This window comes from Artemia franciscana, chromosome 3 (assembly GCF_032884065.1).
Source record: "Artemia franciscana chromosome 3, ASM3288406v1, whole genome shotgun sequence".
Taxonomy (NCBI): domain Eukaryota; kingdom Metazoa; phylum Arthropoda; class Branchiopoda; order Anostraca; family Artemiidae; genus Artemia; species Artemia franciscana.
This window is the reverse complement of record NC_088865.1, coordinates 4,130,299-4,147,319: the sequence shown is the minus strand read 5'-3', so window position 1 is coordinate 4,147,319 and position 17,021 is coordinate 4,130,299. Positions and strand designations below refer to the sequence as shown.

Below are 17,021 nucleotides of genomic sequence, written 5' to 3'. Positions count from 1 at the left end.
AGTGTTTTCCAAGATCTCTGGTCCCCCCCGCCCCCAACTCCCCCTTAATGACGCTGGATCTGGTCAGGATTTAAAGTAAGAGATCTGAGTTACGAGTTGATCCTAAATATGAAATTTCATTAAGATCCGATCACTCCTTCGTAAGTAAAAAATCCCTCAGTTTTTCTAATTTTTCAGAATTAACCTTCCCAACTCCCCCAAACAGAGCAGATCCGTTCTGGTTATTTCAATCACGTATCTAGGACTTCTGCTTATTTTCCTACCAAATTTCATCCCGATCCCTCCACTCTAAGCGTTTTCGAAGATTTTAGGTTCCCCCTCCAACTCCCCCAATGTCACCGGATCTGGTCGGGATTTATAACTCTGAGACACGATATCCTTCACAACATCAAATTTCATTAAGATCCCATTACCCGTTCGTAAGTTAAAAATACTTCATTTTTTCCGAATTGACTGGTCCCCTACTCCCCCCCCCCCCCAGATGGTCAAATCGGAGAAACAACTATTTCTAATTTAATTTGTTCCGGTCCCTGATACGCCTGTCAAATTTCATCGTCCTAGCTTACCTGGAATTGCCTATAGTAGCGATATCGGGACAGACCGACAGACAGAGAGACAGACCGACAGAATTTGCGATCGCTATATGTCACTTGGTTAATACCAAGTGCCATAAATGGGTGCTAGGAAGTACTCTAATAGTTCAAAAAATGTATGTAAGCTCAAAATCATACAAGAAACCGGGTTTTAACACCTCCTTCTTCGTATTATGTGACTGGAGCCATTCTCTTTTTTTTTTCTATGTGACACCGACACCCAGAAAAAAGTTTTTAAGCTATTAACAAAGCCAATCAAGTCCTGCTCAACAGGCAAAGGTCACTCCTTTTTATTACTAGTCTGTCTGCTCTATCCAGACAGTAACGCTGAAGCCTATGTAACATCAAGTTTTGTCTTTCTTAGGCAAGCAAAAACAGGTTACAAGAATCTCAATCGAAACGAAAATATTGAAAACTATCTATTCACAGGTATTGGTAGCCTTTAGGATACGAAGCTTCAGACCAATGGAAGAAAAGGGACTTAGGAACCTTCATCAATATAAGGGACCAATAGGGACCTTCGTTCGATCGATTTTAGGACTTTGTGGTAACCCTACTAAAAAAAGTAAATTCTGCAAATTTTGGGGTCTTTTGTTTCCATAATAACAGCATAGACCAGAATCATTCCCAGGAGTCAAGAGAGATTATATATCAATTTCTACATGCACTCCATGTCCCTTCCTTACAACTAGTTCCCCGCCCTTTAGATGTTCCTGGGATATTGCACCTACACCCTTTTGACAGTCTGGACATACATAGTACCTCTGCATTTAGCTTTACATCCCCCCAACTTCTCTAAAATAAAACTTAATGCCCCATTCTGTTCCTGAGACATTGTGTCTATGCCATTTTGACAATCTGGAAGTATCAACCATTTTGACACTTAAATCTTGCTGATTTCGTTCAATAGTAGTAGCAGCAATAGTAATGGCAGTAGTAATAGTAGTAGTCCTAAGAGTTCAACTTAATATCCTCAACAGTTCTTGAGATATTGATGATAAGCCCTTTTGCCAACAGCATGCAAAAAGTCTTCTGAATTAGTTTTACAGATATATAAACTTTCCCTGAAAGTTTCAACTTTATACCCTATTCCAGTCCTAAAATAGCCTGCTATTGACATTCTGACAACCTAGATGCCCTTAAACTATTATGATTTAATTCAATAGCAGGGGTAGCATGAGTAGAAACAATAGCCGTAGTAATATTAATAGCCCTTAAAGTTTTAATTTAATACCCTAAAGCGTTGCTGGGACACTGCTGATTCGCTCCTTCGATAGCCCGCAAGTACATAGTATGTTTTGATTAAGATCAACACCCCTCACTATTCTCTGGAAGTTTTACCTTAGCATTAACATAGTTTTAACATAGCCTTAGCATTAGCAATAATAGTTGTCATTGCAGTAGGAACAGTGAGGGTAGTAATGATAGCAGTAGGAGTATTCACATAGTGCCTTTTTGATTAGTTCAGCATCCCCTCAGAATGCCCTAAAAGGTTCAAATTAACACCCTCAGCTGTTCCTGAGATACTGCTGACACGCCCTATTGACAACCTGCAAGCACAAAGGGTGTTTTGAGTAAGTTCAACAACACCCTCACCATTCCCTGAAAGTTTTACCTTAATACCCTTAGAGTTGCCAATAATAGCAGTCATAGTAGTAGCAGCAGTACTAGTATTAGTAGTAGTGTTCACATAATGCTTTTTTGCCTAGGTCAACATCTACTCAACATGCCTAATAGTTTTAACTTAATACTCAAAGCTGTTTCTGAGATACTGCTGTTACGTCCTTTTGATAAACTGCATGAACACAGTGTGTTTTGAGGCAGTCCAGCATTCCCCTCAACAATCCCTAAGAGTTTCATTTTCATACTTTTCACATTCATAGCGTTAGTGATAGTAGCGCTAGTAGCAGTGAAATTGGCAATAGAATTACTACTAGTAGTATGCAAACAGTGCATTTTTATTAGTTCAACATTCCCCTCAGCAAGCCCTGAGATTTTCACCTTAATATTAAAGATACTGCTGTTACGTCTTTTTGATCAACTGCATGGACAAAGTTTGTTTTGAGGCAGTCCAGCATTCCCCTCAACAATCCCTAAGAGTTTCATTTTCATACTGTTCACATTCATGGCGTTAGTGATAGTAGCGCTAGTAGCAGTGAAATTGGCAATAGAATTACTACTAGTAGTATGCAAACAGTGCATTTTTATTAGTTCAACATTCCCCTCAGCATGCCCTGAGATTTTCACCTTAATATTCTTAGCCTCAGTAGTAGTAGTGGGAACATACACATATTGCCTTTCCGTTAGTTCAACATTCCCTCAAAATGGACACAGAGTTTCAAATTTGTCCTCTAAGTCCTTTGGTTTAACGTTCCCCAAAACATATGCTGTAAATTTAGACTTAACATTCTAAGCCATTGCCGAACTAGCCGAGTTGTTAGCACACTAGATTTGAAATCATTTGTCCGTGATGACAGAGATTCAAGTCCTGGTGCCACTGGTAATTTGGTTTGGAACGGGAGTCAGTGTCGTGACTGTAAGTTCAGCCCGAGTCAAACTAGCTCTTAATGGGTGCCTGGATAAACCAGGGGAAGGTAAACAGGAAGTGTAAGTAAGTATAGGACGGGTGACCTCAAGCCCCTATTGGCTTGAGGCACTACCAGTAGGGACTGTTAAGTCCACTGTCATATTCTTTTTTCTTTTACTCTAAGTCATTCCCGATATATTGATGATACGCCCTTTTGACAACCTGCATGCACAGTGTGTTATTTCCCTTACTTTAAGTAGTAGTAGTAGCAATAGTAGCCCTAGTAGCACGCACATATTGCCTTTTGGTCAGTTGAACCTCCCCTTCATCATGCTGTTAAAGTTTTAACTTGATACTCTAAGCCGTTCCTAAGATATTGCTGATACACTTTTTTGACAACCTGTATGCACTAAGCCTGTTTTGATTTACTTGAATTTCCCCCTCAATTAAAATTTTGAGATAGCCATCTTGTTCAACATAGCTGAATGTTCTGGAAATCATATCTGTGAGGACAACAAATCCCCCACCCCGGACCCTCAAGGCAAGGGTTGTAGGTTATGCCCTAGGGGTATATAAGGTTTTTTATGAAAATTCTTAAGCCAAACTGGTCAGCCATATACAAGCAAGTATTAAAAGGGCATATAAGCAATATCATAGGCAGCGCTGCTCTATCATAGCAAGCAATATCATGGATATTTTAAAGAAGCTAATTTGGTTGGAAATTCAAAGCTCTAGCATACTTTATAAGAGTCAAAAGTGATTAGAGGGCAATCAGCCCTAGTCTTTAACTCACAATTTTCAAAAACTTCCAATCAAAATTTAAGATAGCTATTTTGTTCAGCATAGCTGAACGGTCTTGTAACTGTATATCTAGGGCTATTGCGTAGGTCAACCCCCGACAGTTATGCAATTTGCCAATTATGTTTAAAAACTAAATGTTGCCTTAAGATTACATCAAAATGCATTGTGTTAATGCTAGTAGCCAATAAGGCATCTCAAAGTGTGTCCAAGCTGCCAAAGAACATAGATAGAATTTTTTTGCCAATGGTATCAAGTTTTTTTTATTTCAGGTCAACTAGAGGAAGTATAAAACTAAAATAAACACTACTATTTGCGTCCAGATTTTGAAAGGGGTGCATGTTGTTAAAAATTGTTGAAAATTTTCTCCAGCATATAACAGGCCAAACTATAATTTCTTAAAGAAAAACTGAGAAAATTTAAACTAGTATTTTCTTTTCCCTGAAAAGGCTATGTCAATATAAAACAAACAGAAATTAATTTGAAAACTTTTTCCACAAAATAAGTTTTTCAAAGACAAGTAAAGAACTCCATTAAAAAAATGAGCAAAAATAAAATCAAACAATCTACCAAGCGTAAAGGTGCCACAATTCAGTATCGGTAAATAAATGAAACCCAAAACGAACAGAAGTTACAATAAATAACGAAGTCAAACTCAAAACGAGCAAAAATTGACAAGAGTAGGGCTCAAAACCTTCTATGCCCTCCCGTGGCCAGAATATAATTTGCGCTTTATTGAAAAAATACAAATGAATCTGCATTGTCAGTTTAATATACATGTGCTGATATTTATTCCTTAAAATATTAGGAATATTTGATTTAGTAAAGTTATAAATGGGAAAACATTTTAATTTTTTTTTTTTAGCAAATTAAAACATCACACACGCTAGAAATCCCGGATACTATTACACAGTAGAGTAACCGTTTAGAGTATTATACCACATTCCCAAAGGAAGAGCTCTTAAGCCCCCTTTCCAAAGGATTTGGACCGTGTACACTAACATACCTGCCCTTAGCAAAAAGGAAACGAGTCAACTACCCCTGCCGGTGACTTGGGCACAGTTTAATTTTATGTAATTTAGTAATTTTTATTTACATTTGTATAATGTATAAGTCTGTGAACCCCCCCCCCATGGTTTAGACACAGTCAAACTTTATGTAGTCTTTCAGTTCACCTATTCAGCGACCCCCCCCCCTCAACGTCTTTTTGGGGAGTGAGAAGTCTTTAGAAATCGAAAAATAATTTACCAAAACTAAAAATTTATCAAAAAGGCAAAACTGACAAATACCAATTTGTTTTGCAGCACTTCTGTAGATTATGCCTCCACCCCCCCCCCTCGGCCTTGTATGTTGAGCACTGCTGGTTCAAATAATAGTTAAGGTTTTCAGAGAAAGGCAGGGCTTTCTTAGACAATAAAAAAAAAGACCTTTTTGTATAGAAGATGGAAAAATTAGAAAATAGAAACCGACACCAAAAATGCGTCAAATTAGCAAAAAAAGTTTATTTTTAGAAACATATAAGTATTCACAAGAGGATTTCCGAAAATAAAAATTTTTTTATAGGAATCCTAAGGTTTCCCTTTTTCCAAACAAGAATTTTCCAAGACATGATAAAGGATAAAACAAGACATGAAACAAATATAAAACAAAAAACGTAATACAAAAAATAAGACATAGTAAAAGAACACGATGAATAATAGAATAAATGAAAAATAGAAAAGTAAATGAATATTTGCTAGAATTATTGCTTAAAAACTAAATGAATCATAAAAGCACAAAATAAAAGGGAAATAACTTACCTGGATTACTAGAGGAACTGGCTGTTTTGAAAGCAGAAGAGCTTTGAGAAACAGTTGTACTACTGCCTTCCAGATAATCCTGTTTTTTGGATACCCGATTTCGCAAAACAACCGAACTCCTGCCTTGTTTAGCAGACGAAGCAGCAGGGGTGACCTGTGAGGTTGTTGATTCAGTCATAGATATACTAGAACCACCTGAATTCACTGACTCGACACTTGAACTTCCTTTGGCAATATCTCGAAAACCTATCCTTGGCTCTCTTCCAGGTTCACTACCTTTAGAAATTATTTCACCTTGTCCTTTTTCTTCTATACAATGTGTATTTTTTTGGACACAGAATTTCCCACGGATTGATTGCGAGAGCTAGAAGGCGCTTCTTCTTGAGTACTCAAACTGATCAGTTTTGCTCATTTATGTTTCCTGCAAAAGGAGAAAAAAGACAATCAAGGTCATGAAAATATTCATCCCATTGAAGAACTAAAGACCCATCACAAATTATTAAAACCAAAGTCATTGACTTGTACACAATAAAAAAAATTATCCAGATAGTCAAACTGGGATTTTTGTCAAACTTAATGTCTAAGATAATCGTACCTGCTAATATCTAAAGCAGAGGCTTCATTGATACAATTGGGTAGAAAGGTGAACACGTTACAAGACCCTGTTGAAGTTAGATTCAAACAAGGATTTTCAGTATGTATAATCTGAGGGCTCAACGTGGAGCATTTGGACCCAAGCAATCTCAAACTACTTCTTGGAATTCAGCTCTACGTTTATGAGCCACCACCTATTATTCAAAAAAGCATGTGCTCTAGAAAAAGTTATTGATTCTAAGTACTCATTTGCCAAACGAGAGATAAGACAAATGACTTAGCTGCGCAGAGAGCAACTATTGTCAAAACAGTGTAAATCTAGTTTGCCATTATCATCAATCGAGTAAAAAGAATCTGAGCCGTTAAATCATGTTCAAATAAAAATGACTTTTTTCAAATAAAAAATGAGTTTTCATCAATGCAGTACTGTCATTGATAACCCTTATAATCAATTAATTCGTTGTTATATCTAGTCCACTAATTCCGACTGAGTAATTTTAAAATTACTCAGTCGGAATTAAGATCCCCCAAACAATAAAGATCCCCCAAACAATGTTTGGGGGATCTTTTCTAAAGAATTAGGACACAAAGCCAAAGTTTAGCACACAGAGAGAGGGTTGAGGAATAATTTATTTTCATCTTGAGTTCTAATGTTGCTCTTTGCTTGCAGTTGAAAAAACTTCTTTTTCGTTAAATTCGGACTGTTTTTCAAATCATGTCAGGGACCCCCCCCCCCCGGGGGGTAACCTTTCTCCTGAAAAATTTCCTCGGAAAATTCCTACCTCCCTCCCCCCCCCCCCCAAAAAAAAAAAATTCTCGTGGAACATCCCTCTCCCCACAGAAAATTATCCCAAAGAATGTCCGTGCATTTTTCCAATTTCCCAGGAAATAGTTCCTGGAGATTGTCATCGCTGATGATCATGTCATCGCCAAAAGCACAGTTATTGGGCATTTCAACTATACTGAATCAAATGGATATCTTCAAATTTGATTTGATGTCTTTGTGGGGAAAATGGTGAAGGAGGGGGTTCAGGTGCCTTCCAATCTTTTTGTCACTTAAAAACAACTCTCAAACTTTTGTCTTTCATTCGAACGAGCTCTCTCCCGATCTCTAAGGCCATTGGTTCGATATAATCATCCCTGGTGAAAATAAAACAAAAAGGGACAAATAACACTATCTTTCTTCTGCCAAAAATACAAAATTCCACATTTTTGTAGATAGGACCTTGAAACCTCTACAGTAGGGTTCTCTGATATACTTAATTTCATGATATGATTCGTTAAAATCGCTTGACGTTTTAGGGGAGTTTGCCTCTTTTTCGAAAATCAGGCAACTTTTTTCATGCTCGTAGCTTTTGATGGGTAACATTCAACTTAATGATCTTTATATATTCGGAATCAAAATAAATAGCCAATTCTTTTGATGTATCTATTGTTATCAAATTCTTTTTTTTTCAGATTTTCGGTTACTTTTGAGCCGAGTTGCGTTACAGTTCATTATCACAAGTAGTTTGAATATGAGAAAAACAAAACACTTGATATTCAAGTAATTTGTATCATGTTCTTAATTTAAACAAATTCTTTTTTGAACATACAAAAAAGGAAAAAAAACATTTTCCCATTCTCCTTCAAAACCTACACTGTGCGACACAGAGCCTTATGAGTTACCCCAGCTCTGATTCCATGACAGATAAATGTGTGAATATGAATATGTGGCAAGACTGATTTTTTATATATTCGTTGTATGGAAGACATCAAACTTCCTTTGCATTTTAAAACACGGCAACATACCAGTAGTTAACAGGGGCGTAATTTGCTACAATTCTGAGGCGAAAAACTGCCCCAGACTCAAGTTCGTCCACCCCCCCCCCCAGTTGAAATTTAGTATCTTAAAAATTTTTGCCAAAGCTAAGACAGGCCTACTCAATTTAAGCATCCACTGAAACAGATGAGTTTTCTTTAGTCTACCTTTGCCTATATAGTACAATATGGCTCATTCTTTGTTTTCGAATCTCATTTTCATGTGATTTGAATAAATCGACTTAAACTTCCCATCCCCCTTCCCCAGGATTTTGATAAAAATTACATTACTGGCTTTCAGATACCTAATCGTCACTTCAACTGTTAAATCATTATGGAATCTCTAAGAGACCACTAGAAATTGAATTGTTTCACCATTTGATTTGCTGAAATCTTCTTAGTAAGTGTATGATTAACTTGAACATTTTAATCATACAAAACACTTACACAATCAAATACACTGATAGACAACAGTGGAGTCTAATCTTGGACATACATTTAATACTTGATACTAATCTTGGAAAATGCTGTTCAATTTTGGACACAGGATCTAACAGTTGGAACAAATTATCTAAATCACAGACGGATTCATTCTTGAACAGATTTGAAGTAAGACAAGTGTTGTGGAGCAGATTTATTGTATTCAATGGGTTAGGTTGTACGGATAACTTTCGTTTAAATAGAAATAACGAAATACCATAAGTTTTGAAGATTGTAGTCATCCAATCAGAACAATTCTAGTCCTAGTTAACAATATGCCGAAAATTTGGAGTATGTTGTCCATGTTTAGGAAAGATGTATTTTAATTAAGAATTTTATCCAAGATTAGGCACTGTCTGAATACTGGGGGATCTTAACCTATTATAAAAGAAAGAAAATTAAACGATATGAACTTACCTTGATTTTGAGCTAGATTCAGCATTATCAATGCCAATCTGTTCCATTGAGGATTAGGACAAACAGCAATTGCATACCATAAATACTTTTCAACTAGAAAAAAAAAGAAATAAAAAAAGGTTTTGTCAATGGAAAAAATTCATGTGTAAATTCACTCCCATAAGTTTTACTCTTTATTTATTTTTTTTCGTAAATATCGTTTTTACAAAACACAATCTATATTTTATGCATTATCTACTCTATTAAATGAATCTGTGAAGAATAGACCAATTGTATGACTTTGGGCCCTTGTCCTTGGCCTTCAGGTACATGTTTCAGATTTTGACCATTCTTAGCAATATTCATTCTAAAAAAAAACTTGAATATGAAAATAGTGGAGGTTATTAGAGACCTAAGGTTAGAAAAGGAACAGAAGGAGGCTACCAGCCCTCTAAAAACTTTCTAACCTTAAAAACATGCTTTTTCGGAAATCTTTAGGACCTTCTTACTTTAAGTTTCAATCCCATTCAAATGATTCTCCTCTCAACTTGGGGGATGTTTCTATTGCCACTTCGTCCATTCCATATAACAGAGAGGGGGATATGCGACAAACATGGCTCTTTATTTAGTCAACACTACTGTATTTACTCTACTATTATGACTGACATGGGATGTCTAGCTGAGAAAAACATATCATCTAATCCAATTAAAGATATCTTGGAGATCCAAAACATTAAGCTCATCAAGTCTCCAGCCAAAAAAAAACTTTCTAGCTTCAAATTTTCACACAACTCTCCCAGTTAAGGGTGATGGGTAACAAATTGTCATTTGCCCTTCAATATAAGAGATGGAAAGGTATTTGCTGAATAGATCATGACTTTGAGTAAGGTTTTCTTTTAATAGTGAAACTGTCTTTCAACTTTTCTACAAAAATTTAAAAAACAATAAATGAATATGATTGATATTGGCCACACATGCTATTCACCACGGAGGCTATTTTAATTTCCTACCAACTGGTCCTTGGTTGGAATACTTTTCTGGTACTTTTCTACAGAAGTTAAAAAAAAATGAATATGACTATAATTGACCACGTATGATATCAACCTCAGTGGGCGTTTTGATTTCCTGCCAATTGGTCCTTGGTTGGAGTACTGTTCAACAATTTTTTTTTTAATAAATGATTACGACTGCTATTGAACACGCTTACTATTGACCATGGAGAGTGTTTTTCATTGAAAAACATATAGCTATTTTTCGTTGAACAGCTAATAAGATTAAAAACATAAAATGTACTCTCAATAATACTTCGTTTCTTTAAATATCCAATGATTTTTCTGAATGAAATACACAGAAAACTTAGTTTTGGCAGAAAAGCTGGTAGACCTATGTGACGAAACGTACACAGGGAGACCTCGGGACCATAGCAAGTATTGTGATCAAACTCGAATTGGTGATCTCGTGATCAGGATCGGATGCCCTACCTAATGAGCAAGTCAAGCTTGTTAGTTGGTTTTATGGCGCTGGTGTATATAATTTATTCAAATAAATGGGTTTCCTATTAAAGAGGTTTTCAATAGAATTGGGCATAAGCCAAGATTTCTTGTTAACCGGTCCTTGATTGAAGTATGTGAGATTTATAGTAGTTAGATATTTTTTAGTTACAACATGACTTCTACACGTTAATTCTGCAAAAGAAATCCCAAAAAATAAGTGGTTTGTTCACTTTGAGTCTTAATTATAAACACCTGCGTCTATTCTGCAAAATAAATTTGAGCAGAAACTTGAGAATTGCCACGATTTTCTTGGATTACTGAGTTTTATTGCTTCTTCCTTTTCTAAGCCCTAGATCATTGACAAAGTCAGCAGTCTGCATCTATGCTCAGTGAGTGTGCCTTAAAAGAGCACTGGTCCTTCAGATCAGATTTTCAGGTAGTTGTATCTTCAATGTTTTGCACAGGAAATCTTATTTTCACCCCACCCCCTCCTATATAAGAGATAAATGTGTATTCTAATGAATTTCCTTCTGCACTATTGCTGTTCCTGCAACGTCCATAAAAATATATGAAGCATTACTTATGAATGAGTTAGAGAAGAATTGAAAAAATACCATGAAGCATATTTTGATTCCCTTATTTTCATCCCAATGAGGCTTCAAACTGTAAAAAAGATTTTCACACCTTTAGTCACTAGACCACTTAAAATATGTACTTTATTTGAGTCATTGACACTAACATTCCTACATCCAGCACGAGCCCCCTGTTGCACATAAAGATAAATTCTTGTTTGTAAAAGGAACAGGGCAGGAGCTGTCACTTCTCATAAACTGGTGAACAATTATGTCTTGGGTATTAAGAACATATACCTCACATTTTATATTCATTATAGTATCAACCCGTTTTTTCCCAATATACTGATGATATCCTTAACCAAAGTTAAACTATTGAGCGCTTTTCCCAAATTTTTTTCATCCTCTTTGATGAATACTATAATTTAGGTCTCATATTCTCTCCAGAAATCAGAAGATGGTCAGGTTTATTTCCATGACAGTTACTCATGACAAGTTATAGCGTATTCCTTCGTACCTCTATCATTAAGAAAGCTGACTGTATTTCACCCATATACCCCCATAGTTTCTGTCTACCACAATTAAAGACTTCTGACTGCTCACATTTCTCATCAAATTTCTGCCTCCTTTGTGACAACCCTTGTTGTACTGCTTTTTACAACCTGATTTTTCTGCCTCATACCTTATATGTTGTGTCTTTTTGAAAGATATTCACTAAAACCAATAAAGCCAAATTCTATTCCATGTTCTTTGGTTTTCAAACATTTGCTCCACATACCATTATGGACATGTAACTTAAGACTGATTAAAAAATATAGTACAGCAGATCTAGAAATCCATTCCAACACTTGGTGGTTTTTTTTTTAACAGGAAGTCACCATTGGCTTATTAATCTTATTTGAATAACAATTAATCTTTTTTTGTTTTGTCTTTTTAATGTTCAGTTGTCTAAATTGAGTTGTTGATTAAAAAAAAAGGAACTCCCATGTAACATCTATTTTGTAGATTTGTTAGGCCTAACGCAGCTCCATAATTTTCATGTTTTGTAGATGGGTTTAAAAAAAGAAATAATTGAACATCCTCAAATGCTTCTTTTTTTATCTAGGCTTGACCAGAGATGAGTAGAAAAAGTAGATTGAATAAACGAAGGAGTTTTATAGCTCTTAAAGGATAATGATGAAAGTTATGTAGAACTAAGTCATAGTGACGAGGATGATAACTCAGTCTGAAAAGATTTTTTACACAGGAATGACAAAAATAACCTATATACTCCAAGTGTCTGAAGTCTGAAGAAGACAAAACATCTTTAGCAACTTTCTCCACTAGTCTATAAAGGTGACAAAGAGAAGATTGAGAACAATCTAGTGATGATACCTTCTACTCAATAGATTCAAAAAAAAGATGGTCGCTATATTAGAAAGTTTTAAACCCTAAGAAAGTAAAGATCAGAAGATGACATCAATTACCTCATTGATGGTTGCTGTTAACCCTCTAAAAACCACAACATCATCTTAAGAGTATTAATCATGGTAACATCAGACCTATAGATCAAGTAAAATAAGCAGCAGACCCTCTTGAAAGTTTTGAGTTGCTTTCACCCATGAGAAGTCCAAACTCATGGATGGGAATGACAACACTGAAACACTAAGGAAGTTATAAATCATCATGGAAGACAGCCAAAAAGCAGGACAAGACCATCTTACTATGCAAGAATTAGGGGGTACAGTACAAACCCTTTTAACCTATTGGCCTTAAATGTACTGTGTGTTTTGGTTGCTGGGGGTAGAGGGTTTGGTCTTGGAAATATTTCAGCAGAGGATTTTGATTGTAGAGACATCAGACTTGTCCTTTGTGAACCTCTAAGCCTGGAGCTAGAAATAGTAGAGGACAATGAGAGTCAGAATACGAGGCCAGAGTCATCAGAGGATTCTAAAATAATTGCCTATGTGGACTGTAGATTTTAAACTAGTTACCTATAGCCAATTCTATCCTAATACCCATATGTGAGAGGCTTATGCAGCTATGTTAAGCCAATCCCCAAATACTTGGGCAGTTATGCCCTGGGGGACACCAAATTGACAATTATTCCTTGGATCTTCTTCCACATAAAGATTACAGTCCTTCAAATATGATCTGCACCAATACCAAACCTCTTTTCCTTTCATATTCCAGTATGCAGAAAGAATTGAATGGTATATACTATCAAATGTTTTTCTGATATCAAGCAGAACTGCTGCATGTAGTAGGCTAGAATCCAAGGCTTTGTTTACTATAACTCAACATTATGAAATATATGTCAGTATGCTTACCCTGGTTTAAACTCAAACTGGTAATTATTAAGAAATATTTTCCTTTTCAGAAACTGGAGTGGCTGCTGGACACTGCAGAAACTGGGAACTGAAATTTTAGGAGTAAAATCAAAGAAAAACTATTCAAAAAGGATCCCTTTAAGTGGGGTAGGCCCCCTTATATGTGGAACCTTGTGGATACATAGTCTTTTGAAGTTACAAAACAACATTTTGGATATACCAAACATATGCTGACGAACCATCATCCTTATTGAGAGGAAAACTTTTGAGGACCTTATTTGAATTGGGACAATATCTGTTGGGTGAAATCAAAATTTTGACACAAAATAAGAAGTTCCAAATAGCATCTGAAAAGAGTGTAATGCTAGTTCTTACAAGAAGGTGAAATGGCGAGCTCCTTTCACTCTAAAAACATATGATTGGCCTATGTTCCTGAAAAAGCTCACTTTATCAGAAAAGATCAGAAAGCCACAACTTCCCCAGTTCAATGCCAGTGCATCATGGGAAAAATTGGGGTTTGACTTCAAATGCTTTTAAACAATCAGTAAAATTATGGCATGAAGCATCACTAGTTTACTGTATAATTTTTTATTTACATACATTTTTTTAATAGAGGAAATGGGCTGATGGAAATATATGATGTAAAAGCAATGAAAAAAGACCACTATGTGGTTGTAAAAAAAACAAAGAAACATAAATAATTTTAATAGCATAATCATTCAAATCAGCCCAAGATATCCATTCCTATCCCACAACCCCCAAAAAATGTCTAGTGGGGCCCCTGGCAGCAGTACCATATCAATTGTGTCTTTTGGTTGGTTCAACATCCTTCTTAAAGTTACAACTTAATATCCTACTACAACTTAAGCTGTTTCTGACATATTGCTGCACAGCATCAGCAAAGTAAAATGCAAGCAATTTCTTTTAGTTTGAATATATCCTACAGCAATTTATTTATTGAAAACTCATCATATCAAAAACAAGATAAAGAATAGAGCACTGACAAAAGAAGAACAAAAACAAATAAAAATATTAAGCAAAAAAACAAACAGAATCAAACATATTTGTACATAGTTAAACCACACGTAAAACCCTGCATTAAATACATCAGAAAAAAATTAATTTGTTACATATATATAAATAATTGCACTAGAAGTAGTCCTAATTCATGATCAACTGCTTTTTTGTTATGTTTTGCCATAAACTGAGAAATTGCTAGTATAGGTTCAGTGATTCTGTATTTTTTATTATTAGTGTGGTTTTGTACCAAGTTAGTAAACATTAAAAAGAATTTGAAAATAATATAATACCACCTTCAGAGTGGGAATTTATTGGAACTATAAACATGATAAATAGAAAGAGCATAAGATAAGGGATATAATAGTACTCCTTATATTTTATTAAGATGTTTCTTTCTGAGTAGAACCTATTCTTGAATGTTACTATGAATTGAATGGTGTAATTTCTGCTAAGGATAGACTTGAGTTTTGTGCATGAATGAACAATAAATATGAAGGAAACATGCTAAACAAACAAAGATTGTAGATTATATTTTTTATTTAATAACATTTCTAAACATTATGTAGTTTCTTTTTTTTTTTTTTTTTTTGTTAATACAACCTGCTGGTCCCAGATAAAGCCTTAGGAACATAAAATATTAAAATAATTAATTTATTTTTTTATAGCTTGCAGTATGCTTTTATTCCTTGAATTATTATGTTTCTTTCTATTGCTATGCTCTTCTTAAAATTATTTCAAATAATTCTATATTTACAGCTCTATTGGTTTCACTCTGGCACAATTAAATTTAATGGTAAAATTCCATTTTAGAGGCTTTTTACTATCTTGGAAAGCATTGACTTATGTGAATGAAACTCTCAGGAATGTATCCAGGGCCTTAACAAACTCCTGGAAAGAAACACCTAACTTGGCTCCCTCTCTTTTTATTGCAGACAGAGCTTTAGGAATCTTTGTTATAAAATCTATAAACCATTCCTTCAATTTATTCAAAAAAAACATGACAGACATGAAAATTGAAAAATAGATATAATGTTTTTGTCAACATTCAGACAAGTAGCCAATTTATTCTTGGCATTTATAAAACTTTATAAGCATAATAGCTTAATTAGAAAATTCTAGACCTAGTAGTTGAGAATATATCTTTTATTCATTAAAAATATTCAGGATTCACTCCAGATATTTCAATTTACCTAGCTCATCTACTTTTCAAAATGGTAATAAATCCTTAAACTAGAATTTTACCAAATAATCTCAGACCACAAAGGGTGGGACACATTCTTACTTTATGATGTGCACAATAAATGTATTTAACACAGTTTTACTGAAATTCTACTGTAATTCACCCCTTATGTGAAAATATGGTAAAATTCTAGTTAATTGACTTCTTGCTATCACAGAAAGGGTTTAGGTCAGGAAAATGAAACTTTCACAGATGAATCTACAGACTAAAGTATGTCCAGGACCGTATTTTGAAGTAACTACCTCTACTCCTTCTCCCTCTAGAGGGCCCAACCTTTAAAATTATGTGTGTTACAAAAGTGAAACCTTGCAAAATAGATCTTCTGCTTAACTGAAATACAACAAAATTAATTTCAGATTCATAACTTTGCTCAATTCCATTTTATAAGGTTTCAAAGATATGCAAATACATTTCCTAGATTTTGAAAAAAAAAAACATTGATATGGCATAAAATTCTACTCAAATAACAGGAATTGCATTTTCAGAACTAAAGGCAGAGAAAAAGCAACTAGTAACTGAAAATTAAGGTAAAATGTTGTTTTGCCAAAATTTCAATAGGTATAGACCTGTCATGTAGGCAAATTTCACAGCCCTCTAGAGGGAGAAGAAGTGAAGGTAGGTACTTTAAAATACCATCCTGGGACATACTTTAGCCTGTAGAACCATCCCTGAAAGTTTCATTTCCCTAACCTAAACCCTTTCAGATATATTCCAGAATCTTTCAGTTTCAGTCTTGATAATGTTTTTGAAATCTGCGCTAAATATATTTTATTTCCTAATCCTTGAACACTGATCATAATCTAACGTAGGACATTTGTTAAAAGAAACAAAATATTTAAATTTAAAATGTAAAATCATGATTTTGGACTGAAAATGTCCCTCGAGACTGAAGAGGTTGTAATCAATTCCCCGAAGCCACATAGGTAATGAAGTGTCGCCTTAGGATAAAATTTAGACCCTTTCTACCTTAAGGTCTTTTGGGAATATTTCTGACGGAAAATGTGTTTTTATTAGGCTTGAGAAGGCTTCATCAATTCTTAAATTGCTTTTTTCAACATAGACTAATGTGGGTAAAACTCTAGTCAATTGACTTCTTGCTATCTCGGAAAGGGTTTAGGTTAGGGAAATGAAACTTTCAGAGATGGATCTACAGGCTAAAGTGTGTCCCGGGAAGGTATTTTAAGGTTCCCACCTCCACTCCTCTCTCTAGAGGGCCCTTAAATTTGCCTAAATGACTGGTCTATACCTATTGAAATTTTGACAAAACAATATTTTACCTTAATTCTTAGTTACCAGTTGCTTTTTCTCTACCTTTAGTACTGAAATTGCAATTCCTGTTATTTGAATAGAATTTTGAGCCATATAAATGTTTTTTTTTTAGAATTTAAGAAACATATTTG

General features: G+C 34.9%; 2 protein-coding genes across 10 annotated transcripts in view; one reads left to right on the top strand and one right to left on the bottom strand.

Moving 5' to 3' along the window:
* LOC136024777 (uncharacterized) overlaps positions 1-16,351 on the bottom strand; it is a 58,999-nt gene extending 42,648 nt beyond the window's left edge. For 4 of the 7 annotated variants that reach the window (XR_010616909.1, XR_010616911.1, XR_010616910.1 and 1 more), the window contains exons 1-3: positions 15,572-16,297; positions 9,009-9,101; positions 5,718-6,138 (exon numbers count right to left, since the gene is read on the bottom strand). Coding sequence is in view for 1 of the 7 variants with exons in the window: in XM_065700233.1 (XP_065556305.1) it covers positions 5,718-5,895 (178 nt within the window). In the remaining 6 variants the exon portion in view is untranslated. The other 3 variants (XR_010616912.1, XR_010616913.1, XM_065700233.1) reach the window with 3 other exon arrangements.
* Positions 16,352-16,415: 64 nt separating this feature from the next.
* Positions 16,416-17,021, top strand: part of LOC136024775 (E3 ubiquitin-protein ligase MARCHF5-like) — an 87,749-nt gene continuing 87,143 nt past the window's right edge. For all 3 annotated transcript variants that reach the window (XR_010616907.1, XM_065700229.1, XM_065700232.1), the window contains exon 1: positions 16,416-16,544. Coding sequence is in view for 2 of the 3 variants with exons in the window: in XM_065700229.1 (XP_065556301.1) it covers positions 16,495-16,544 (50 nt within the window). In the remaining variant the exon portion in view is untranslated. The remainder of the gene's footprint in view (positions 16,545-17,021) is intronic.